This window comes from Cystoisospora suis (genome assembly GCF_002600585.1).
Source record: "Cystoisospora suis strain Wien I chromosome Unknown contig_2904, whole genome shotgun sequence".
NCBI classification, from domain to species: Eukaryota; Apicomplexa; class Conoidasida; order Eucoccidiorida; family Sarcocystidae; genus Cystoisospora; species Cystoisospora suis.
Genome location: NW_027155700.1, coordinates 364 through 26,404, shown reverse-complemented (window position 1 = coordinate 26,404; position 26,041 = coordinate 364). Strand labels below are relative to the sequence as shown.

Here is a 26,041-nt window from a genome sequence, read left to right as displayed (position 1 = left end):
TATGATACAGAGAGAGATAGATAGATTGAAGATAGATAGATTAAAGATAGATAGATAGATTAAAGATAGATACAAACATTCGCATGTATGCAAACGTCTGTATATAGGAAGACGTTCATGTATACAGATGGACAGGAAACCTTTCATGTATGCGTTTCCATTTGTAGGCAGAGAGAAAGAGCTTCGCATAGGTACAGAGAGAAGGGGAGAATAGGAGCTTACATATAGAAGCAAGATAATCTCTGTGTCGAAGAATGAAGGCGGCGGCTGTGATAACTAGACTCAAGGCGACATTATTATACTGAAAGTGCAGATGATCTACAAGAAGAAGGGGGGGAGAGAAGAAGCAAAGAATAAGAGGAAGAAGAATCGCCTTAGCTTCAGGTGGACAGCCACATGAAAAGAAAGAAGAAGAAGACGGGAAAAGTGTGTCCCTTCTTTCTTTCTCTTTCTCTTTGGCTCCTATCCTCTCATCATCTGTTTCTTCCTCTTTCCATGGACTTTCTTTCTTCTCCTTTTCTTCACTTTCCGCACTTCTTCTTTGATCTAGCCCCCTACTCTGGAATTCGCGCCTTTCTTCTTCTTGTTGTTGCTGACCATCTGTTCTTTCCTTCGGTGGTCTTTCTTCTCCAAGAAAGAAAGAAGAGACGGAGAAAGCTTCCTTGTGAAGAGAGACAAATGTACGACTGGTAGAAGGATGTCTTTCCGTCTTCCTCTTCATCTCTCTCTTTTCCGACAGAGTACGAGGGGAGGAGAAGAAGAATAAGAGAGAGAAGAAGAGAAGCAAATCACATGCGATGACACTCCACCGCATAAACACACGAAAGAAAGAATCTTCCACACCACGAGAAGAAGAAGAATAATGCAAGCCTTCTGCAAGCCAAGAAAAAGAGGAAGAAGACGAAGAAGAAGAACTAGCAGGGAAAGAAGGAGAAAGAGAAGAAAGAGAGGACGAAGTGAGATGAGAGGAAGAAGAAGAGGGATAAGAGGGGGAAGATGAAGAAGAAGAAGACACGAGGTTACCTGAAGTGCCGTTCGTGAGCTTCTTGATATCTATACCTCCCTCGGAAATGTCTTTTCCTTTGATCTCTTCAGGCGGTAATCTCCACGTCCAGAAGAGAACAGAGGGCGGATACGAAAGAAAAGAAAAGAAAGAAAAAAACTGCGCAAGAAAAGCACTCAAAGGAGGATAATCCAACGGCCACCATACCACCTTCGGGTGTCTCGACACCGCCACAGATGAAGATGAAGATAGAGAAGAAGAGGAATAAGGAGAAGAAGAAGAAGAGTCTGTATGATTAGTGTGATGTACGCTATGACTATGACGTGGCTGGTCGTCGTGGAAGTCGTCGTGGTGGCAGGTGCCGTACGTATACCAGGTGCTGATAGGGAGGTTGAAGGCAATCTCCATCCAGTGTCTCTGAGCCTCGAAGTCTCCATACCCTACAAGCACACAAACCCACAGACACAGAAGAAGAAAAAGCACAATAGAAAGAAAGAAAGAAAGAAAGGGAAAGGAGAGGATAGGGGCAGTCAAAGTTTTGAGAGATCTGCACGAGAAAGGACATCATCGTCTAGATCCTCGTCTACCAAGACAGAAAGAGAGATAAAGAAAAAGACAACATCTCTTTCTTCCATCCATAGGAAAGAAGAAAAAGGTGAGAAAGAAAAAGAAGAAGAAGAAGCGTGTTGTTCTTTCTTCGTGCAGAAGAAGAGAATGCTCTAAGAAGAGAAGTGGAGTGGTAGTAGAAGATCCGCTTGAAGGGAGTAGTCTCTCAGAGAAAAAGAGATAGAAAAGCTCAGGCAAGGACATGACGGAAAACAAGTGGATCCACATACACACGTAGACATAAGCCAAGGGTCTCTCTCTATGTTTGGGGTGTATATACACGTACAAGTATTTATGCGTATCGAAACATGCAGAGAAAGAAAGGTGAAGTAGAGGCACTACTATTATCGATCCTTCCGTCTGTCTTCCATCATCGAAGCCAAACCCGTATCAATACATATATACCTAACACACACGATATCTGTATGTATCTACCTATCTGCCTATCTATAGGCACATGTACAACCTACAATATATCCATATATATATATAAATGCATTCAGGCATGCGTCTACGTAGGCTTTTATGCAGATCTATGCACTTATACAGCTAGACTCTTTGACACTCAGAACCCCCGGCCTCTCTGGGTGCATGGCCTCCTTCTTCTTCTTCTCTCCCCCTTCTTTGTGTGTAGCTAGCTACCATTCTAGCTGGCACTGACCTGTCTTGATTTCGCCTTCTCCACTGTATGGATACAATCCTACTGAAGCTCTCAGCAAGACACCAGCTAGCCATACGAATAGAATGCATGCACCTCTCATTCTCCAGGAACTCCTGACAAGACGGCATATCATCGGACAACGTCTTCTTCTTCTCTCTCGGAAAGAAAGACAGGGGGAAGACGTACAAGACAGACAAGAAGAAGAAGGATATGGAGGAGAAGACGATGAAAAAGAAGAAGAAGAATCAGAAGAGAAGTTTTCCTGTAGATGAGAATCTCTCCAAGGTTTATGATGATGAGCGTGATCGAAAGGGGCACTGCTTTCTTGTGTAAGACTGCAGATCCCATTCTCCTGTCTTCTTCTTTCGTCCATTCCTTTACTTGATCTCTCATCCTCTTCTTCTTTTTCCTCTTTTTCTTTCTTCTCTGTCCTTGTATTCTTTTCATGCACAGGATGAGGAAGATCTTTCTCTTCATCCTGTGAGGAAGTTGTTATCTTCTCATGAAAAGCACCGTCACGACTGAGCTGTATGTACACCAGAGTGATGAAAGAACACAAGCGACGTACGAGAAGAACAAGAGAAAGAGAAGGCGTCCACTCTTCTCCTAGCACTTGATGAGTCAAACTCTCGTTCTCAGGAAAACTGAAAGAAAATCTTGATAAAGTCTCTTCTAGATGTCTTATCACTTGATCTAAGAAAGAGAGAAAGATGCGAGAAGAAGAAGAAGGAGTTGCAAGCTCACGTAAGAATCCAGCAGATAGATCTCTTCTCTGCTTGTCTTCTGCCGCGATTTCGGAGAGAGCTAGATTCCTAATCTTCTCTGATAAAGGAAGAAAAGCAGAAGAAGAAAGTTCCCCTTTAGGGAGATGTTCTGTATCCTCTCTGTAGAGAATTCTGTGGAAGAAGATGGACGGAGACGTGAAAGGGTAGTCAGAGTAGACTTCAAGAGAGAAGTCTAAGAAAAGATGAGAGAAGAAAGAATCCAAGATGGATGAAGAGGATGCTTTCTCTCTCTCTTCATCTTTCTTCTTCTCTTTCTCTTCTTCTTCTTCTCTTTCTTCATGCCAAGGTGTTGTTATACCGACGGTAGATAACAAAGTCTCGAGGTGTATATACACCCGAAGAGAGAACCCCCCATAAACATGTAGCCTTGTGACTCTCTCATCCTCTTTTTCTTTTCCCTTCTCTTGTTCTCTCTCTCGTTCTTCTCTTGTAGAAGAAGAAGAAGATTCTTCAGAATCTCTGGTGTGTCTCTTCGTGAGATTTCTCTGTTTTGCAATCGCTTCTTCTAAACCGTCAGGAATCTTGATCAATACAGCTGATAAAATATCGCCGTGTGACTTCACTTTCTTCTTCTCCTCCTCCTTCTCTTCATGTCTGTTTGCTCTTCTCTCCGCTGTGATAAAGACTTTCTCTTCTCTCTCTTCAAGAGTATAAGAAGAAGTCTTTGGTACATCCCTAAATGAAGTGCCCCTTCTTTCTCTCGATTCGTCTCCTTCTCCCAAAACGCATCTTTCTTTCTCCTGAACGGACCGAACTGCATGAAAAGATAGAGATGGATACTGAGAAGAGGAGGAAGAACAAGAGAAAGAAGAAGAGGAAGAAAGATGATCTCTGGAAGACTTCCCTGGATGACAAGAAGAAGAAAGAGAAGAAGAAATGACGGAAGAGACGTGAAGTTTCAGTTGTGGAAGTTCAGTGAGAATTCTCGTTAAGAAGATCTGTGTACGGGGATGGAGAGGTAAAGAGAAAGAAGAACATTTTGAAGAAGATAGAGGGAGGGAGAAGGAAGCAGGAGAAAAGAGAGAAGGAGATGAAGCATAGGAAGTGAATATAGTAAGATCAGAAAGAGAGAAAGAAGGAAGAGAAGAAGGAGAAGAGTCTCGTTTTTCTTTCTCCTTTGAGAGAAATGTCCTTTCTTCTCTTAAACGGCAATATGTCGTGTCCTCTTTCATCATCGTGGCTTCACTCTCTTTCTAAGAAACATACAACAATTCCGTTCATTCTTTCCCTCTTCTCCCTTTCTCTCTTTCTTTTTCTTCTCTTATTCCTCCTCTGTTAGATTCTCTATCTCGACCTAATAGAAGAAAAGATTGTATCATGCGGTTTCTTCATTTTTTTCTTTTCTTGAGAGGTCTCGTCTTTGCTTTCTTCTAGGGGCTAACGAACTTTACCTTGAAGAAGAACAATGAGGTAAGAAAGGAAAAGCGAGGGAAAACAAGAGAGAAAGATCGGAGGAAGAAGAAGAAGATTATCGACTAGCACAGAGAAAAAGAAAGAAAAGATATCCAAATCACCCTTATCATCCTTATCACTATCCTCTCTCTCCTTCTTCTTCTTCTATGTGGGCGACTTCAAAAGAGAAGAAAACAAAGAAAAGAAAGCCTAGATCTACAGATAGATACAGCAGGAAAGAAAGAGAGAGAGAGACCTACCAGAGATTAAGCGAGTCGTTTCTTGACAAGCTCGAGAACTTCTCTCCCGTTGGATGAGAATACATCCTCCTTGCAGAGAAAGAAAAAGAAAAGCAAAGGAAAGCGACAGAAAGACGGAGAGCGATGTGGAGATGATAGTTATGAATGTTCTCACTCAAAAGAAAGAAAAAGAAAGGAGGGAAGATGGATCCTGTAGAGACACCTCACTCATTCATCGCTCAATTGTGCATGCAATGAGAGAGACACAAAGAAAAAAGACAAGAGAAGATCAAGACGCGAACTAAACACTTTAGCAGAAATGGCTTTCTTTGCTTTTGTCCACAGACTGATCAGAAGGATCAGAGAGAAGCGAACGACGAAAAACAACTTTCGGAAGAGGAAGAAGTCCCATGCTCTCCGCACACTTTGCAGGTGTACGTACACATCACACCTATGCATGCAAAGAAATCTATCTCTAAACAAACCCTTGTGTGTTTACACCTGTGAATATATCTCTGCAGCCTATACCTCTTTCATCTGGATATGTAGCTTAGAACGCCTCTCACTATCCGACATTAAAGGAAGAGAGTATAACGAGGACGAGAAACTGGAGCAGAAGTGGAGACAGGAAGTTCAAGTGTACATACACCCACCCAAGTGACGACCTGTCTCTCCATCGTTCTAATATACACCCACTGTAATGTCGTAGTCTATGTGACAAAAGAAAGCTGAAAAAGGAGGGAGATCTAGACCAATCTGCCTAGCTAGCAACGGTGTCCTCCTGTGAAGAATAGAGATCCTTTCTGCATACAAGCCACGCCTTGTTATAGATAGATACTCCATGAACAGAAATCCTTCTCAGGTGGACGTACACCTAAAGGGCTCCTCTGCACTTTCAGTCACACGTGGCTTCAGGGCATTCTCGTTCCATCGAGAAATCAGACCTTCCAGAGACCCGTGTGCATCTCCACTCAGAAGATATCTCTGTATATACATGTATATCCATATACAACTGGACTAAAAACGAACAAAAGAATAGACAGCTGTATTACCATGTATATACACCGCCATGCTAGATAGTTACCTGCATCAAACCCCATCTATCCAAACTGTGAATACACACCTATTACGACACATCTGTCTTTTCCGTCTCTTTACGTATGTAGTTCTGTATCTACAACGCAGGATCCTTCCGTCTCCCAATACAACCTGCAAAGGAGGATCTGTTCTCCGTGCACCTATCCATGTATGTATGTATTCCTGCTCTCTATCGCGCTGTGTGGCTACAAGAGGATCGACTTCTTCTCTCCTCTCTACAGCCTCCTCGACAAGGGAGAATTTTCTTGTGTTCGTTCCTTTCTTGCCGTCCTTAGCTCTCGTTCTTTCGCTCTCTTGCCTTGGCATGATCCATTCATTAAAAGATTCTTATGATCTTCTCTTCTTCTGTCTTTCCTAACTAGCTAGATACCTCCCGAGTCGACAGCCTCAGCATCGATTCTCAAACACATCCCTTGAAAATGCACTTCCCGCTGTCTTCCCTATGGCTACCTCTACCAAAAAGAAAGAAAGAAAAAGCACAAGCATTCACGTATCGTATGTGTCTATTCTCCCATGAGGAGAAGACTCAGCCAGTAGAAAGTTCTTTTCTTTCAGAGAGGCCATTCATGAGAAACTATGTCTTCTTATTCTTCTCTCTTGTCCGTCTTCTTCTTATCATCGCCATGACCGTCCTGCTCCGCAAAGGATGTTTAAGGTTGGGGCTTAGCAGGAATGTGAAGATAAACAAGAACGTGTACTGTTCTGCTATGAAAAGGAAGACTGGGATATCGACAAGTCTCTTTACATGCCATCTTGACTACGAATACCTACGCGATCTCTTCTCTGCCAGAATGTTTTAGAGACGTGGTCTTTCCATTCATCCTCTTTTTATCATTCCTTTCTCGTCTGTGTCTCTCTCTGCAAGTCGTACATACAGCTGAGGTGTCTGTTTCTCTCGAAATGGTAGGAGAGGTTGGAGTTAGGGAGGGGGGGAGCGTGGACGGTGGGGTGTATGTACACCCGGGGTGAGTGGGTGGATGGAAGTATTTCTTCTCTTTTCTTTTCTCACAGTAGCGAGATTGAAAGGGAAGCGAGAGGAAGACAAAGAACGAGAAAAGAAGAAGAGTTCAAATGAAACAAGAAGATTCCGTCACTCCTCCCCATCTTATTCCTTCTCCTCCTTCCGTCTTCTCCTTTCCGCTAATACCATTGTCGATCTTTCTGCTTCTTTTTAAATCATCAGATAGATTTTCGAGCTCGATTACGACACACAGACACATCATCTATACATCTTCTTTTCCCTTTCTTTTCGTCGCTCCGACAACCCAGACAGCTAGCTAGCTAACAGGTAGCTCGCTCTTACGAAAAGGAAGGTGGGAGAGGAGAACGGACGTCTTTCCTTCTTTCTCTGTTTCTTTTCTTCTTTGCCGGTCCTTGAGATTCCTTCTTTTCTCTTGTCAACTCATTTATCGACTCTCTGCAGAAGACAGACTTCTCTTGTTTTGCCATTTTTTCTTCCCTTTCAACAGAAGATTAAGAAAGATGGCGACCGACGTAAGTGGAATTTTTCTTCTTTCACCACCCCAAGCAAAGCATTCTTCTTTCCTAGGTATTTTTTTTGCTTCTTCTGGTCTCTTTCTTTCTTCGAAATGCTCCTCTATGCAATCGGCTCATCCACCACATACGAAGAGGAAGCAGACGCAATGGGCTTCTTCATGTAGAGAGGGAGAGAAAATTTTCCATCTTCTTTTCTTCATTCGGTGACTCTCCGTGAACGAGAAGTAGCGGAAATCTTGTTTCTTCTTTTCTCTTTGGTGATCTATCTCTCCTTCTGTCTGTACACCTGAGTACCAAGGATGACGTTTATTCCTTTCTCTGTTCGTTTGCCTTTATCACAACTTTCTTCTCTCCATATTTTCTTGAGTTTTCCTTCTTTCATCCCCAACAGTCTTTAAGACGTTTTTTCTCATCCTGCTAGCTAGAGAAGTTGATGTCTGGCTTGTTTAGCTCCTTTTCTTCAGTTTTAAGTCCTTCCTTATCGACGTCAATACGCAGAGAGAGAAAGACAGAGAGAAAGAGGCCTTTGCTTGTTCCAAGGTGTATATACACCTGTCCTCTCTCTTCTCTCTATCTTATTTCGGGAAAGGATTAGCTGTAAAGATACTTAGCAGGCCTTCTATGAATGGATAGATCGTGTGGAGGTCTGGTAGAAGCAAGATACACTCTAGGTAAATAGACAGATAGATATATATTTTTTTCTCTCCGTTACTTAGCCAAGTTGAGTTGACACCTCCTAAGGAATGTCTCTTGCTTGCTTTCCTTCTCGCTCGTATTTTCTATCTCTCTAATTAGATCTTCTTTCCTTATTTTGGCGACCTCTCTTGTTTCTGCTCTTTATTTGAATCTGTATAAGTTCTCTGGATTCTTTTTCTTCTTCATCGTGTTTCCTCATCTTTCTTCTTTCTTCCAAACCCAGCAAAGTCGAGGAGAAGAAAAAACACCTTCGTCTTCCTCCTACCTAGATACACAGACTTCTCTCATTCGCAGGTGTATCTTACTGCCTATCGTTATTCATCTATATTGATATATTTATCTGCAGTCTATCTAGCTAGCTATCTCTCTTTAGTCACTGTTTCTATCTGTCTTTGATCTAACTATGTATGGAAACATGTGGATCTCCATTTCTCTCTCTTGTGTGCTATGATCAGCCCGTGTGCGTGGGGTGTACATACACATCGGCATTCATACATACGTGTTCGTATACATCTACATACACATTCATACATACACGTCAGAAGGAATCTCCAGAGTTGCACGATCTTGATGGATGCTTCTCTTCTTTTCTTTCCTTCAAGACATTATTTCTCAAACATGAGAAGAGAGATCGTCTCTATCTTTTCTTTTTCTTTCTTTTCTTCTCTTTTCTTTTTTTTCTTTTTCTTAGTTGGAGATGATATTTAAGGTGTTTGACTCCGATGTCGATGGTCGATTGAATACACTCGAAATGCATCAAGCCCTTGGAGCATCTGGATGCTGTCCCTCGTAAGATTTCTCTTCTTCTTTCTCTATCCTTCCCCTTCTCCTATTTCTTTTTTTCCCTATCTACTCGGCTCTATTGGTTTGTGTGTCTCTTGAACGGGGTGGTATTTTTCCTTTCACTCCTTTCTCTTGGTCGATATGTCTGTCTGTTGTCTGCTATAAGTTATTCTCTCTCTCTGGAGTTTTACAGTCACAATTTTAATGGTAGAGATAGAGGAAGAAGAAGATATCTACATGGATGAAAAGAAAAACCCAAGAGACGGATGTGCTATCTTTTAGGTGTATGTACAGCCTACATAGATACATTCCTAGCGGACGGCTTGTCTAGAGGTTCAGTCATTATCTCTGACTCTCTGTACATGTCCATCAATAGATAGAGAGACAGAATAGTAGACTCATTGATAGACTATAGATAGATAGATAGATTAAAGATAGATAGATAGAAACAGATATGTATTTGATTGATTGAATAAGAAATAGGTCCTACGGATGGACTTTACCTTCACTGGGCGTAAGTCTTTTCCAGGGTGGTACTCCTCCTACTTCTCTTTCTTTCTTTCCGTCCCTGTTTTTCTTTGGATTCCTCATTCCCTTACCTCTCTATCTCTTTGCCTTTATGTCTGTCTGCCTCTTTTTCTTTCTTTCCTTCCTTTACTTCTTTCTCCCATTTCTCTGCATCTTTTTCTTTGTCCTATCTTTCTTTCTTTGCGTTATTTTGTCTGGTAGAGTGGAGGGTGTTCAGGAGGCCGTGAAGTCTAAGGGGAGTGACTACGGAGACTTTAACGTCTTCAAGGAACTTCACAGTCAGTTCAAGAGCACAAAAGTCACAGCTGCACAACTCACCCCTCTATTCTCTGTAAGAAGGAAAAGAAGAGAAAGAAAGAAACAAAGAAAGAAACAAAGAAAGAAAGAAGAAAGAAGGAAGAAGAGAAAAGAAAGAGTTCAAGCTGCTGTTATGTAGAGATAGATGGGGAGACAAAGAAGGAGAAGAACAAGAATCTCTTCATTCTTTTTCTTTTCATTTGCTTTGTATTTCTCCTTAGGAGCCGTAGTAGGCAGATAGAAGAAGGAGTCGTCTCTGTCTCCATTCTCTCTTTTTCTCCACTTTCTTCTTCTTCCTCGTTTCATCGCTCCATCATCGTCGTCAGTGTGCCTTGATTTGTGTTGAGTATGTTAAGTTAGTCGTTCATTTCTCTTTGTTGGCTCTTTTCTTTTCTGAATTTCCATGTATGTCATTTTCCTCAGACCAGTCAGTCTTTACAGTGTACATGCTCATCTATCTTAACTTTGTCTGTATCTACCTTTCTATTTCTCTACTGGAAGTCTGTGCTTCTCTCTGTAGTTTCTTAAGCATGTCTACGCCATTCATACTACATCCATACGCTTTTTCCTTCTATATGGATATATGTATGTATGTCTACGTATGTGTATAATTTTATATTCAGACATGCCTATAGATGCGTCTACGTGCGTATGGAATGACACACACCTCTGCTTTTGTATGTGCATGCACGGCCACATAGTATACCATATAGAGATATATATACATATACATACATGCGTACATGAGTATATAGGTCTATATAGAAGAGACGTCTATAGAGACTAGTGATGATGCATGGATAAGTTAGTTCATGACGGACTGAATCTTTCTTGTTCTTTCTCTCTTTCTCACTTTCCTTCCGTCTCTCCTCTTCTTCTTTCTTTCCTTTATTGTGTGTAGGTAGTCGATCCAGCCAAGAAAGGGACAGTTGAAGTGAATTCTTTAGCCTATCTTTTAACAAACTTTAATGAGAGATTAACACAAGCAGAAGCCCAAGAGTTTCTCCAAGAGATGCTTAAGCTCCCCTCCTCTGGAAGTGTCCCTATACCTGACCTCGCATCCAAACTCGAACAGCTACAGAAATAAACTCTTTCTCTCTTCTTTCTCTCTTTCTTTCTTTCTCCCTCTTCTTTCTTCTTTCATCGCGAATCTGCAGATATAGATACATATATCTACACGCGAAAAGACAGAGGACTATATATATATATATATGTAATAATATATGTATATATATATATGTCATTGCAGGAGGGTGTATGGAGTAGAGAGAGGAATGTGTGTGAGATTTTGATGGGAGAAAGAGGATGCCATGGGCATAGAAGAGACACCCAAGCCTTCTAGATACTTCGTCGGCATATGAAAATGAAGATCCAAAAGACCAAAGAAAGGAAAGAAGAAGGAGCTATTTGGTCTGTGACCTTATGCGATGAAGGTGATCATACTAATCTTATCGATAAAGACTGCAGAGAAGAAGAAGAAGAAAAAAGAATGTCTTTTGATTGACTGAAAAACCTATGCAACAGACTTCTTGTCTCATCATCTGTCATGTCTCTTCGTGTCTCTATGTTGGATATATCTATAGAGGGAAATGTTCAAGGGTCGTCGATTCTCGAGGACTTTCCTTCTATTCATCCTATGTGAAGGACATGCATCTATCTGTATATACACTCGATGATTGACGACAAAAAAAAGTTCATTCATTCATTCATTCCATGTCTCTCTTTACTCTCTATGGACACCCAAGTATATCGGAAACTCAACTCTCTCATCCTGCGTGTATATATATACATCTGTAAACATACCTCTGGATACAGATAGATAGATAGATTAAAGATAGATCAAAGATAGATAGATATCTCTATCTATTTATTTATCTCTAGATTTATCTAGTTGTGTATCGATCCTTGTCTATCTGTCTGTCTGTCTATGTGTTTCTATCTATGTATGTGAGGGAAGATGCTTTTGAGAAACGAAGACGTCTTTTTCATGGTGACTTCCGGGACGGTTTCAACAGAAGAACGTTCTTCCGCATAAGAGCTAACTGACGGACTGACTGAAGGAAAGATGAATGAAGGGATATCGACAAGAGAAGAAAGTCTTTTTTCCTATCACGAGAAGAAGAAGAGACACGAGAAGTGTCTACGAGAGAAATGAAGCTGGCTTAGCTGAGATTTTTAAACTTTGCTTCACTTCTTAGCTCTGCGTCTCTCTCTCTCTCTCTTTCATCTTTTTCTTCTTCAGTCGAGTACGGTACACAGAACGACAGACGTAAACTGAGGGAGAGACTATAATAGGTAGATTAAAGATAGATAAAGAGGAGAGAAGGAGAAGGTATAAGAGGACGACGAGAAGATAGAAGAGAACATGAAGGGGGGAGACATAAGAGAGAAAGAGAAAGGCGACAATGATTGATATCTGTTTGGTTTGTTCCTTAGAAACATGAAAGTCGTAGCAGTTGTAATGAAGGTGTATATACACTTAACTGAGTGAATTACTACAAAGCTTTTCATAGATAAGAAGAGAAAGAAAAGTGACAGAAGAAATAAAATGAAGAGAGGATAAGTTCAAAAAAAAAAGGTTCTTCCCTAGCTGTATGTTTTCTTTGTCTTTTGCGAATTCTTCATTCCTCTCTTTCTTCTTCTTATCCTCCTCACCTTCAACTCTCCTGTCTTAGAAATCATAAGAAGAAGAAGAAAAAGAGGAAGAGAAACGAGCGTGCTGGCGTAAAGAGTAAACATTCTCGATACACATATCCCCTCCCTTTCTACACATGAGAGATAGAGATCATCTCTACCTCTACCTGCAATAGACCGATATCTGCATAAGAATAGTAGGAAAAGTAGTACTAGTACTTGTAGATCTATCCTTCCTAGAGAGGACCATCGATGTATCCACGACCACCTTGCTGAGGTGTCTGTACACCATCCCTATCATTATTATGCGTTGTGTATATACAGAAGACAGAGATGGATAGATCCCACTGCGTATATAGAGAGACGGATATGTATATGTGTAGGGAGACACATAGATAACTCATCCATTTAGAGAGAGTGGGAAGTCAAAACAGTTGTCATCTGACACCGTCATTCGGCATCCTCTTACACACCTATCTCTCTCTCCCTCTCTATCTAGATGTATAGATACAGCAAGTCTACCACCCTCTCTACATCGAAATCTCTTCCCTTGACTCGTCTTACTCATCACCTCTTTCTTTCTTTCTCTCGTTTTCATTCTTGTGTCTCCTTTACGTCTTTATGTTGTCTGTTACTTTATGAATGAAAATCTTTTTTTGTTTAAGAAGGAGGTCTTGATTCGCGACGTTTTGACGTCTTCTTTGAATAGCAAGAGACTTCGCTTCTTCAAATCCATGATAGTCACCTCCAAATGCTCTCGATGTTCCTCTCCCTGTCTCTGCATCGAAGTATCGACAGACCCAGCTACCTGTCACCTGATCAAAGGTTACACTTCCGTCTCCCTTACCCTCTATACGCAACAAGAAAAAGAACAGAGGGAAGGAAAGACGAATCAAGCCAGAGAAGAAAGAAGACAGAAAACGAAGAAGAAGAAGAAAAGAGAGGAGACAAGGCCGGGATGAAGGAAAGAAGAGATGATAAGGCGAAAAAGGAACGAAAGAAAGGACGAGAAAGAATACTAGACTTCTCTTCTCTCTCCATATAAATGTACCTGCTTGTCATAGAGAGGAATGATGAAACGTCTGTCATCTATCTCTCTACCTACTATCTACTTTAGTCTATTCATCTATCTTTAATCTCTCTATCTATCTATCTATCTATCTGTCTTGTTTTGTCTAGTATACCGAGTGTACATACACGAGGGCCACACATCACTCTATCAGCCATTTCAGTGAGAGAAAGAGAGAAAGTCCCTCTTTTCATCTCTTATTTTTCTTCTCTTTTCCAAAGATACCAGAGAAAGAGAGTGACAGAAAAGAGAGCTCGAGAAAAGTAGACAGAAAAACGGATGATACAGAAAGCTCTAGACACAGGGATCTTATAGTGATATAGAAATGTATGTACACTACCATGCATATATACATACATGGACATACAGAGCTAGAGAGATAGATGCATCTCTCCCTCTCTTTCTTTGTGGCTAGATGTCTGTGTATGTGTCACTGCAGATACAGCAGCAGGAAGAGCCTTGAAGAGAAAGTTTTGTATGCCTTGATGCTTGTCGAGTGAAAATGACGAAGGAATGTCTAAAGAAAGATAGAGAGAAAAAATCTCTGGAGGTCTCGTCGATCAACTTCGATTTACATCCCCCTCTGTGTCTCTGTGTTTGCATCTATCTCTCTATATGTTTCTCTCCCTGTATCTCTATGTCTACATATATATATATGTATAGATAGATAGATAGGAAGAGGCATATGGTCTTTCTTCTATTCACCTTCAGCATGAAATCGAGGCTTTTCGAGTCGACCTTCTTTCTGAACAGAAAAAGCAAGAAAGACAGCGCAATGCAAAACGTATGAAAGAGGGGGAAAAACACAAAAAAGAAGGAAAAAGAAAGAAAAGAAGAGCAAGGGGAGATCTCGAGACTTTGCCTGAAGATGTGAATAGAACTCTATCCGCAGATCTGCCGTCTCCTGGGTCTATATAGAGATAACTTTCTAAGAGAAACGACACACATACAAAGAAGAAAGAGAGAGAGAATGCCACACAAAACACTCAGTACATTTCAGGGTTCCTATATATCTCTCTTCCTATCTATCTATACATACATACATATATATATATGTAGACATAGAGATACAGGGAGAGAAACATATAGAGAGATAGATGCAAACACAGAGACACAGAGGGGGATGTAAATCGAAGTTGATCGACGAGACCTCCAGAGATTTTTTCTCTCTATCTTTCTTTAGACATTCCTTCGTCATTTTCACTCGACAAGCATCAAGGCATACAAAACTTTCTCTTCATCTTCCATCCTTTTTTATCTTTCTGAAACAGCAAAAAGTACACACTTGTAAGCTATTCATGTATCTATCTAACTATCTGACTCTCTCTCTAACCCTGTATCTATTTATCTATCTACACTTTTAACAGCCTGTCTGTCTGTCTGTCTATCGATCTACGGATCTATCTATCTATCTATCTTTACTGTCTATACACCCTCCCTTCTGCCTCCTGCGCGACTACCACGAAGATACTCTGTATCTATCATTTATTCTTTCCTTCTTTCTCCCTTCTATCTCGTTCGTGATACACAAGAAGAAAAGGTGAAGAGGTTCATCTTTCTCTCTTTTCCTTTTTTGCCGTCTTTCTTTCTTTCTTTCTTTACTTTCATTTGCTGGAGAAACTGAAGAGCTTCTCGTTTGGCCTGTTTTATTCCGAACTTTTTGACGGGGAAAGGCTTAGCAGATTTCTTGAAGTTTTCATAGAAGTAAACCTCCCAGGCTTCATTCAGGGCCTCCCATATCATAAAAGAAGGATAGGGACTCTCAAAATAACTCGGGTGTATAGACACCTCCTTAGGTCGAGCTGCATGCACTGGTCGAAACCTCGAAAAAGGAAGCAGAACGAAAGAAGAAACATGGAGAAGAAGAGAAACAGGAAAAGTGCAAATAAGAGAAAGAAGGAAAGCTAAAAGAGAAAGGAAGGAAGAAAGAAGGTTGAGAAGACTCAACAAGAGGGAAAGAACGATACAAGAAAGGGAAGGAGAGGAGTGAGAAAAATTGAAGAAAGAGAGAGAAGAGAGAGATATGTAGATTTCTTTAGCAAGAGAAGCTGAAGATCATCCATCTGCCTTCTTACCTTGAAGAAGGAGAAATAGAGACACATGGAGATGAAAGAATGCAGAAAAGAACGAGAGAGAACAGAAGACAAACAACTTAGAGAAGGAAAGAACATTTTGAAGACAGAAAGCTATCTGAATAGAAGTATATCTACCTATGTCCTTAGATATAGATGGAGGTATAGGAAAGGCCTACCTATCTAGTACGTATATCTCCGGAAGTCACGAAGACAGAGAGAAAGAGGGGAGTGACAACTGTACATACACTTTATATGTTTGAAAGAGAGAAAGAGAGAAGAGAGAAAGAACGAAGATTTCCCATGAGAGAGAAGAGAAATGTAGATTGCTCTTCATTCTAGAGAGATCCTGAAGGAAAGAGAAAGATACCTGTTAGCATTGATAGCTCGAAAGGCATTTCCGATGCCCCACTGGAATACATGCTGTACCATCCCTTCTGGCTGTCTATACACCCGAGGAACCTCTTCATCTTCTTGTTTTGGCTCTTCATGTTCGCCGCCTCTGTCTTCTGAATCTGAGGTGAATGATGTCTCAGCCTTTCTTCTCTCTTCATTTTCTCTCTCTCTTCTACCTTTCTGTCTCTCTTCTGGTATTTCACTCGATTCAAAATTGCAGTCTTCTGTTCTTTTTCCGCGTGAAATGTTGGAGTATCTTTCTCCTTCTTCTTCTTCTTGGCCTCTTCTCTCTTTCAAGTCTTCATCTGCAACTCTCTGAGAAGATGAAGGTGCGGCCGTGGTGTACATACACCTCGTGAGAAAGAAAGAGGGATGCTGTAGGTTTCCTGAAAACGAGGCGAAAGATTGCGAAAGATTCTCTGGGGAACCGTTTGAAGAAGGGACAGAAGAAGAAGTTGTAGAGGAGATTTCATGATATCTATAAAAGAAAGAAGGCGAAGAGGAAAAAAGAGAAGAAGAAGAAGAGAAAGACTTATAGTCGTTGTTGGAGGAAAGGCGTGTTGTACTGTGAGATCTCAAGAGTAAAGGAGACTCATTATGACTCTGTGTACATACACCTGAACAACGAGGAACACATTTACATCCTTTACCAGCAAATCTGAAAGAAGATGAAGAAAGGTGTCTACAGGAGATGCAACTATCTTGATAGGGTGAGACAGAATTGAGGAAACTCTCAGAATGAGAAGAAGAAGATGAAGAGGGAGATGGGGGAGAAGAAGATGAAGAAGAAGAAGTAAAGAGAAATGGTGAAGAAGAAAGCCCTCTAGAGAATTTCAAGGAGTGCCGCTGTCTTGATAATGAATGGCATTTTTTCAACGGGTAAATCCTTTCTTTTAGGTCCGAACAAAGAGACATAGAAGAAGGTGTACATACACCCGATCCGCTGTTGCTTCTTTTCATGAGAAAGAGAAATGGAGAGGGAGAGGTAAAAGCGATACAGCCCGAAGATGAAGAAAAGACGGGCGGGATCGTCATTTTGCCTCAACAATGAAGTAAGAAAGGAGAAAGAGAAAACTTCCTGCTTTCTTCATCCGCTTGGAGAAGACGAATTCAAGGGCAGACCTGAGGTGTATGTACATACAGCTAAACACCTGAGTGTTTACTACATGACGAATTCAAGAGATACGAAGACACCAATATTTTGCAAGAGGAGCATCCTTCTAGCTCAGAAAGTGAGAAACTATCATGAAGTCTCCGTTTAACCTGTAGAATTCTTTTCTTTTTCAGAGCTCCCTCTATGAAAGATAGTTCCTTCCTTTGCAAAGAGCCCGAAGACATGTGATTCGTTACGGTGTATTCTGAGATCTCTACTATCCTGGTCATCTTAGCTATGCTTTTCTAATACAATACGATTACAGGCGCATGAGGGAGGTAGTTCATGAAGGAGAGATGCAAAAGGAGAACGTCTTTACTTATCATACGATCGGCCGTCATCTAAAGAACTGGGTTAAAACAGTCGGAGAAAGATGAGAATTTCCTCATGCATACGTAGACCATGCTGCAGAAAGAAGAAAGAAGGAAGAAGTTTCCGAGAAAATGACTTCAGAAGATCGAGAAGAGAAGGACTTAACGTTCTTCAAGCCATATCTTCCCTACAGAAAATATGAAAAGAAGCTCCGCGCATGTAGGAAGTGAAGGAGCACGAAGCTTCCTGAGGTGTACATACACCCCATGCTTTTGTACAGAAAACATATCACCTCTGGAAGGAACAGCAACAGATGTGGATAGTCAGAGGAAGACAAATTTGCTTCTATATCTCCGTTTCCGAGAGACGGCATGCATCTAGAAGCTTCTGAATGTGCTGAAGGAGCTAGCAAAGATGAAGAAAAAAATCTTCTTCGGAGAAAATCGAAATGTATGAAAGTGAAGAGTAACCAAAAGAAGAGAAATGTCTTTTAGAGACATGTCGTTTCTCTGACTGATAAAGTGCATTTCTCCTCTCCGGTGTGCTGCCAGCGAGAACTTTACGAAGTAGAAGAAGATAGAGATCTTCATCCAATACAATCTTGAACCAGTTTTTCTTTCACTGCATGCGTCTATGCATGCGTGTGGATGTAAAAAATTGAAATGGAACGAGATGACTGGTATCGCATGCATTCAGAGGAAGAAAGAACTGTTCAGATCATCCACTCATAGCAGACATGAACTGAAGTGTTAGTTGAGAAAACTCTGTCTTTGAAAAGAAAGGAGTCGTCTTTTCTTTTCACGAGTATGAAAAACCTAGAAAAGAAGATCTCTGCTGGAGTAAGAGAAAGAGAGCTGTTTGTCGTGTCAAGCGTCTCCCCAGTGCACTCAGGAGAGTCTGAAGCTCTCCTTCTTCCTCTCCTTAAAACAAGGAGAAGTGTATCTACAGATGAAGATATCTACTGGGACCGATGACTTCAAGGATGACTTTACACCTGCATTTCCTGTTTGCCTTCCGTGTGTAAACATACGAAGGAAGTCTGCAAAGATCTTCTCTTGGTCTTACGTAGGAAGCTGATTCTTCAGTACCGGTCTATCGTCTATCTCATATATCTGTAGAAGTAACTATTCCCCATCCATCGAGCAACTTCAAATTCAACAGAAAATTCTTTCTCTATCCGACTAATCTATCTATCTGTAGTAACTTCCAGAGTTATTTTGTGTAGAGAGATCCAGCCGTTTCTTTTCTCTGTACGTCTGTTTTGACAAGAAGAAAATGAACGACATGCAGGCACACGGGAAAACAGAATTACATACACTGGAAAGCTTTTCACCTTTCCACTGGCTAAGTATGACGGCAAAAGAAACGACAAAAGTAAGCAAAGAAGAGAAAGAATGGTTCTCGTGACAGAAGGAAGGCAGACAGAATGAAGAGGCATGGAGGAGAAGAGGAAAAGACCTTGAAGCTGTGCTTGTCGCCTTCATTATCAAGCAGCTCGGTGAAGTCATGGGAACTTCTCGAGGTTGGATGGATGAAGGAAAGAACCCAAGCTCTGTCAGTTAGGAAGCTGCATTCTATCACGTTTCTCTACAGGTCAAAGAGATGTCATTCGAGAGACTTTCATCAGGAGTGAAGTCCTAGCTAAGTGAGGGAGGAAGATGGAAGTCTGAAGACGACAGGTTCGATCTCTCGAATCATCAGCCCTATTGATCTTTACCAACAGAAAGAAACCTGGAAAGAACAGACACTGCGGTTTAGCAGGCTGTCGAATCGTCTCCTCGTTTTTGAAACCTAGAAGTCGGGTTAGTCACGTCAGTTTCACGGGCAGAAGAAAGTGTTTGCTACCTACTCAATACTGTCATACCGAAAATCTACCTACGGGGGGAGTTGGACTGATTCACGCGGCGGAGGCAGACAGATGAGAGAAAACTGCTTAAGACACACAGACCGATCAGAACAGACATTCCTTTCCTGATTGACGAGAGCCTATTTTAAGTACACACCGACTTAAGAATGCTTGGCACCATCCTACAGAAACATCAGACAAGCGAGCTTGCCACTCCGATAACCTCGCTGTAGGTTAAGTGCCAATGCCCCTGTCATAGAGACGACTCAGGCTCTTCTCCACGGTTACTCATCGACTGGGGATTGAAGTGCTAGAGAACTTCTCCTCACATACGAGAATGAAAATGCAGATGTCTCGACCTTTTGTATGAATCCACACATCAAGGTGAACGCTGAAGGGTTCTTGAGATTTCGGAAAACTTTACCATTGCATGCTGTCGGTTGAACGAGGACTTGCGCCGTGGGTCAAACACGAGATGTGTCTCTACGTGAATCTTAGCCGCTGGGAAGAAGTATTGCCGCATTTCATGACCTCTTTTCTCTCAATATTGATCAGCTAATGCGTTTCCCGTGTGTTTCAAAAGAGTCCAATTCACCAGTAAGAATTGTGAGGGTTTGCTGCGCCTTAGAAAAGCCGCATTGCGAGATCACTTCCATAACCGTGTCGAGGGGATTTCTCGCTGTAAAGGTATCTATGGTGTGGCTGAAAAGGATGCTAGTTTCCTTAGAGTAACTGAGGGACCGGCATGCTCGAAGTGAGTTATCTACAGGAAAAGGAATCAACAAGTCTGTACGCCGAAGACTAAGAATGGCGATCTCTCTACCCCCCCCGTTTGGGGGTGTCAGGTATTTCTTCGACATGTTTATAGAAAAACACGAGCTTTACCTTGCTTCCTAGCAACTGTGTGTGAATCCGTGAACCAGCCGTGCCAGCCGCCTGGATGGGCTGGGAGAGCTTTTTCCGAGAGATTTCTCGAGTCTCTTGCTGTTTGCTCATTGCTCGCGCAACACAGAGGGACAGCCTAGGGAGAGAACGAGATGACATCGTGTAAAGATACAACGTGATCGTTCTTGCAAAGGATTCTCCTTCACTATTCCAGTAGACACTTCACAAACGGCTATGGCTTGACAAGCTAGCAAAGTCTAAGAGGAGGAGAGTTTTCACGGGTCTTTTCGAAAATAGTCAAATGTCGTGCATCTTCGGCTCCGAAGAGGATCTGACGACGGAGGTGTAAGTTTGCTAAAAATAATAAAGGAAAGAGAAGATTATCCGTCGAAGTGAGGAGCCACTGTCCGAGTTGCAAAGCTAGCTACTCCCAGGCTGCGGATGAAGGTTGTCTATCTTCAAAGCGGTACGTGGGCTTTGTCTATCGCCAGGTGCTAGCAAGCCAGGAGACAACTCATGAAGAGACCCATCCACTCATTCTCCTTTTCTGTGAATAACAACCCTAAATAGCGAAACACCATTTGCTTTCCTCCTCCGTTACTTTCTCTAAAAAGCGGCAAAGGATGTTTTCTGCTGTAGTAGCGAGTCAAGAAGAGTCAAATGATATGAAAGGCGGTTTTGCGCAACACGATCTCACGAAGAAGAAACATGGGAGGTTGAGAAGAGGAAAAGGGAGCCAATTCCCGGGGAGGAAGAGGGCCACTGGTCTGTCTTTCAAGCGGGAAGAGCTCAAGAAGACACATGAGACGCTGAGGTTGTTGTAAACCCCCCGGGGGTGGAGGGAGAGAGTAGAAATGCAAGGGAACGAATGAGGAATGAATAAGGGAGTGAGTGGTGCTGGCTGGCTCATCGTCATCCTCCATCACCATGCGGTCGGATGGATGAGGAGTCGGTCGGAAGGTCAACTGCTCGCCTTGATCGAGCCCTCCCTCCTTGGACAGAAGAATCCGTCATGCTTTTTACTTCTGTAAAACTAACGTTTCCATTGGTTACCAATCAATGAAAATGAGTTCTCTCCGTAAAACTTCTTCAATGTCTCTTTCTTGCTTTTTCGTCGGTTCGCTTTGACGACTTAGGTCGCTATCCATCCATGCACCGTTTGGTGTCCGGCGAGGGAAAGAGCTTCAGCTTTCCTCGGCTGAGATCTGGTGAAAAGGCAAGAGCTCCTTTTCTCTTTTTGAATCCTTTGGATGAAGTCAAACAAGAAGATCTTTTTCTCCCTAAGAAAGATAAGTGAAGTTCTTGCCTCTTGCTTTACTTGCTTTGAGTCCTGCTTGTCTGGACACCTCCACCACAACTCGCCGTAGCTCACTCGCTCTCTTTTCGGCTTATATACGGGGAAGGCATACAAGACACCCAAAAAGCATGACCGACCGTTTCATTCACCCGCCGCTTTCCTGTTGTTACGGCTGTATGTGAAACACCTCCTCCTCTCTTCAAGAGGAAAAGATGAGAAAGAACTCTCGTACTCTCGTTTCGGAAGACTCGCGTGGTGGTTTCTCCGTTTTCTTTCCCATCCACACTTGACGTGAAGGAGTGCTAAGAAGCATCTGAATGAAATCTCGTCCTTCTCATGGTCGTCTTCCTTGTGCTTCCTTTGAGAGGTTTCGGTGGTAAAGAAGGGAGGGGGTCGCCACCGTCCGTCCGGCTATCTCTCTCTTTCTCTTGCTCTCGGGTGATCTTTCTCTCCTAGTGTTGTTGTCTGCCCGGTTTTCTCTCTCACCGATTTCTTTCTCCCTTTCCTTTTTACACAAAGAAGTTATTCAGTCCAATGCAGTTTTTCCTTCCTTTTCCCTTGCTTTGTAGAACCCAAGAGGCGGGTTGCGTTTTTCCTTTCTCGTGTTTTGTGAGCTCTCGGTGTACAGCAGCATCATTCACACTCTCCGTCTCTATTCTCTTTCACACTCTCTTCCTGGGCTTCAGCCTTTTCTTCATCTTCTGTTTAGTACTTCTCTTTTTGTCACCATTTCTTCTTTGTTCTTTCTAGCCGAATTTGAACTGCTCTCTCTTTCTTCTGGAAGGACGCGTGACGTTTCACATCAGCAAGACTTTCCCGGGAGTCGCCCGCGGCCTTCATTTGTTCTCTTTATCTTTTTTCTGTGTTTCTTTTCTTTTTTTTTTCTTGTCCATCATCTCTCATTGAAATCTTGCTGAAGTGTGTCGTTTTTGTGTATAGTCAACAGCATTTTGCAAAGAAAAAGAAGCCGTTGTCCGTAGGCGCATGCGCCGGAGGAAGAAAGACGAAAAACGAATCATCTTCTCTCCCGTTTTCTTCTTTTTCCTGCGCAACTTCTGTCCGTCCGTCGACGGTTTTTTGTGAAAGAATGAAACTTCTGCATCTTTAGCTGCCTCCTTGGGCGCATTGTTTTCTCTTCAGAGCCGCGTTTTCGTCTTTTGGAGATTTGAATATCTTTTTGTTCCCATCTTTTGTTTCTTTTCTTTCTCGAAACACTTCTCTCCTTCTTCTTTTCCTCTTCAGCATTCTCTAGACATTTCGTCTAACCTATCTCTCTCTTTCAGTCAGATTGGTTTGGGTGTACTGGCATCTTCCTCTCTTCATCTGTTTTGAAGGAAGAAGAAAAAAAACAATCCAGAAGAAGAGAAAGAACTCTCACGGAGAAGATAGACAAAGCTCTTGTTTCTCCACAAAGCGACTGTCTCTATACTCTTCTCCATATATGTATCTTCTTTCTGAGAGATGATATGCTGGCAATCTTCGATATGATGATCTACGTTCTCTTCTTGTATCAATCTCCATCTATCTTCTCGTAGAGAAGCCTCTCTTTTCTTCATTCTTTCTTTTTTATCTAACCTTCCTCCCTCACTCTTAAGTTGTCTTTCTTTCTCTGGCTATCTCTTCTCTCTATCTCCGCTTCTACTCTATCGTCTTTCATCTCCTCCTTCACAGCCTCTCCTTTTATCTCTCTTCTTACACATCTATCTATCTATCCAATTCATTTTCTTTTTACTCTCTTCTCTGCCTTTCTTTCTCTCTTTTCTTTTTCTCCATCCAATCTCTTCTCCATGGAAGGAGTTCTCTCGATCTGCTCCTCATTGAAGGCCTCTTTTCTTCTTTTTCGTGTTCTCTCTCTTCTTCTCTTTCATGACTTCCTTTCTTCTTCTTCTATCTCCTGAAAAAAGACACTTCCACCGGACCGACTTCTCTTCCTCTCCTCTTCTTTCCTTCCTCTTTCATCCTCTTATCACTCTTCTCCTTCTCCCTCTATCTTTCTTTGTTTCTTTCCTTGTAAGAATCTCTTCCTTTCTTTCTTTCTCCTTCTCTTTCACTTCACGTGAAGAACGATGGGGGGAAATCAGTCTTTAAATCCTCCTCATCTTCACTCTGAAGAAGGGACAGGCCGATCTTCTTCTTCTGTGGATTCTTCTCTTCTCCCGACTTCTCTAGGTGTAGGAGAGAAAGCGAGAGGTACAGCTTTTCGTGTAGTGAAAGTTCGTCATGGGAGTCCAGCAGAGAGGGCGGGCTTGGAGATGTTCTTCGACTTCATTCTTCAAATTAATGACCTCCCTCTCACATCTCCCACCGTAAGATACAAGACAGAAAGAATCTAGGAGACAGACAGAGTCTTCTTTTCTCCACACTGCTGCTGCTTCTCTCTTTCTCTCTTGTTGGGACAGAAATGGAAGGTCATGGGATCTATTAAGTAATGATAGAGACAGATCTATGCATCTGTATCTATGTCTTCATACATCTGTCTTTCTCTCTCTATCTATCTGCGTAAGGAATCTAGAGTCTTAATGTGATATAGGGAGTATATCTTCCTTTTATACTTGTATTGAGGTGTGTAGCTGTAGACAGAAAGAAAGAAAAAGGGAGAGAGAAAGAGGCAAATAGGCAGTAATTGTGAGGGATTCACCCTTTGGGTGAAGCGGGAAGTTTTCTATTGTGTCTCTCTTTCATTCTCTATAATGAAGAAACACCTATGCAGAGAGCAGAGAGAGGATGTACAGAGAAGAGATGGAAGTTACATAGAGAAACAAAAAAGTCAAAAGAGGAGTAATGAAAAAGTCTCTCTTCCTTCCTGTATACACTTCTCAAGTGTATAGACAGCTGCTCGTCCGAGTTGAGAGAAAGAGAGAAAATTGCTGTAACCTTCAGGTATCTTACGTCATGTGTAACGTAAGGTGATTGAAAGGAAGGAAGGTACTTGTTTCATCCGTCTATCCTTCTTCTTCCTTTTCTTCTCTCTTCAGTAAGAAGGATCTTCTCTCTCTATACACATTCATCCATAAGTATAGACTTAGGTCTCTCTGTATGTATGTGTATCTGATGGCTATATGAAAGCTTGAAGAAAGAGATTAACTTCATGTGTCGCTCTATGTATGTGTATATACTATATCATTCTCTCTCTGTGTGTCTATGTATGTCTATCTATGTACGACTATGTATGAGCTATTCTCAAGATATACACCGTGTAAGAAGGATTCTCTTTCTATCTCTTTCAGCAGGCCTCTCTCTGTACATGTATATCCCTATACACGCATATGTATGTATACATATATATCCATGTATGGAACTTTCTCTCGCTTTCTGTCTCCGGTGTGTGTGTTGCATTTCTTGTAGGAGGAGACGTTACAGAAGTTCTTATATATCGTCAATCGATCTGATCGGTCTCCTGTACACCTCACTGTCTATAATGCGAGAATGAGAAGCTTCAGAAGTAAGAAGACCAACAGTCTAAAAGATGAAGAAGAAAGAAGAAAAACGACAGGGCAAAACAATGGAGAAGAAACGTAGATTAGGACCTCCCTTATGCGATCGTGTGAAACAGCTGGGACAGGCTTCTCTCTCTTTATTGACTTCTCGACTTTCTCTTCGTTCTTCTTTCCTTTCTTTCTTTCCTTCGGTCGTAGTATCTTTCAGCAGTCAGGTTCCTCTGAAATAGACACATCTTAACCCGCATGAGAGAGAGTTGTCTATGCCCGCATAACATGTTTAGAGATTTTTCTTTTCAAGTTCGTCGAAGAAGTCCTTGCAACAAGGAAGAAGAAAAAGAATGTGTCATTTCTTCGATCGAGTTGCCACGGTCACAGCCTTCCCAGTTCTCTCTCTCTACGTAGATGTAGAGATTCATGTTGATGCGTGTATGTACATCTACGTGGCTATATTGGATCTGCCTCTCGCTTTTTCCCTGCGTATCTCTTAAGTGTAGTAGATACCTATAACGATATCTATCTTTAGGCTCATACGGATTGTATGTATTTGCTGAAGACGTAGTTGATATATATATATATGTACATATCTGTGTATGTATATATATCTCTCTATCTATCTCTACGTCTATGAGTAGATATTCTCGGTAGGATGTGTCATTCTATATTCATCTCTTATGAGCTGTCTATACACCGGAACCTATGGATGAGGCTTTTCATCTCCTTTTTGTCCATCTCCTTTCCTCTTCTTTTTGATATCTGTTGACTCCTTCTTCCTTTTCTCTCTCCTATACATAGGTATATCTCTGTGTGTAGATGCATGCCTATCTCTCTCTCGCCCCATGTATGTGTTTCATCTACTTCATATGTATACTTTTGTATGTGTCTAACTACGATCCATCAAAACTCTTTCGCCTTTGTTTCTCCAAATGAATCGACAATCGACTTGCCATTCAATCGACTCCATCGATTTCTCTTCTCCTCCTTTACCTCAGCTGTCACTTTACGTCCTGCACCTATTGGTCCCAAAACAGGAGGAGACTCTTCTTCTTCTTCCTCTTCCTCTTCTTCTTCCTCTTCGTTTTTTTCTTTTGGTCTGAGTGTGTCCTTTGATAACGTGAAGAATGTGATGAGCCAAGGTGTACGTGTTCTCTCTGTCGCCTTCAATTCCCCGGCGTCACATGCAGGCCTTAGACCCATGGAAGACTGGATCATAGCCGACGCTAAAGTAAGAAGAATTTCAGAACTGCAACAAAGAAAAGCTGATAGATAGATAGATAAAGAGAAAGAAAGGAAGATTGAAATAGATACGAAGTAGAAAGGAAGAGATAGAGAAAGAAGAAAACAAGGGGCAAGGA

At 41.8% G+C, this 26,041-nt stretch overlaps 4 protein-coding genes across 4 annotated transcripts; 2 read left to right on the top strand and 2 right to left on the bottom strand.

Moving 5' to 3' along the window:
• Positions 1–223: 223 nt before the first annotated feature.
• CSUI_005884 (alg8 glycosyltransferase family protein) lies at positions 224–5,031 on the bottom strand (the record flags this gene model as incomplete). Its single annotated transcript, XM_068066051.1, has 2 exons — positions 2,271–5,031; positions 224–1,443 (listed from the first exon to the last, which is right to left on the bottom strand). Coding segments are annotated over exons 1-2 (3,180 nt in total), but the record flags the coding sequence as incomplete, so codon positions are not given.
• Positions 5,032–6,802: 1,771 nt separating this feature from the next.
• Positions 6,803–11,412, top strand: CSUI_005883 (calmodulin cam2). The gene is made up of 4 exons (XM_068066050.1): positions 6,803–7,278; positions 8,669–8,766; positions 9,490–9,619; positions 10,487–11,412. The coding sequence occupies exons 1-4, from the start codon at positions 7,267–7,269 to the stop codon at positions 10,670–10,672; spliced, it is 426 nt and encodes a 141-aa protein (XP_067921975.1). The 5' UTR covers positions 6,803–7,266; the 3' UTR covers positions 10,673–11,412.
• A 1,445-nt stretch (positions 11,413–12,857) lies between these two features.
• Positions 12,858–17,779, bottom strand: CSUI_005882 (ap2 domain transcription factor ap2viib-2; the record flags this gene model as incomplete). The annotated part of the gene is made up of 4 exons (XM_068066049.1): positions 15,731–17,779; positions 14,891–15,110; positions 13,994–14,033; positions 12,858–13,069 (listed from the first exon to the last, which is right to left on the bottom strand). Coding segments are annotated over exons 1-4 (1,533 nt in total), but the record flags the coding sequence as incomplete, so codon positions are not given.
• A 3,185-nt stretch (positions 17,780–20,964) lies between these two features.
• On the top strand, positions 20,965–25,914 carry CSUI_005881 (gorasp2-prov protein; the record flags this gene model as incomplete). Its single annotated transcript, XM_068066048.1, has 3 exons — positions 20,965–23,555; positions 24,595–24,691; positions 25,679–25,914. Coding segments are annotated over exons 1-3 (573 nt in total), but the record flags the coding sequence as incomplete, so codon positions are not given.
• Between the last annotated feature and the right edge of the window lie 127 nt (positions 25,915–26,041).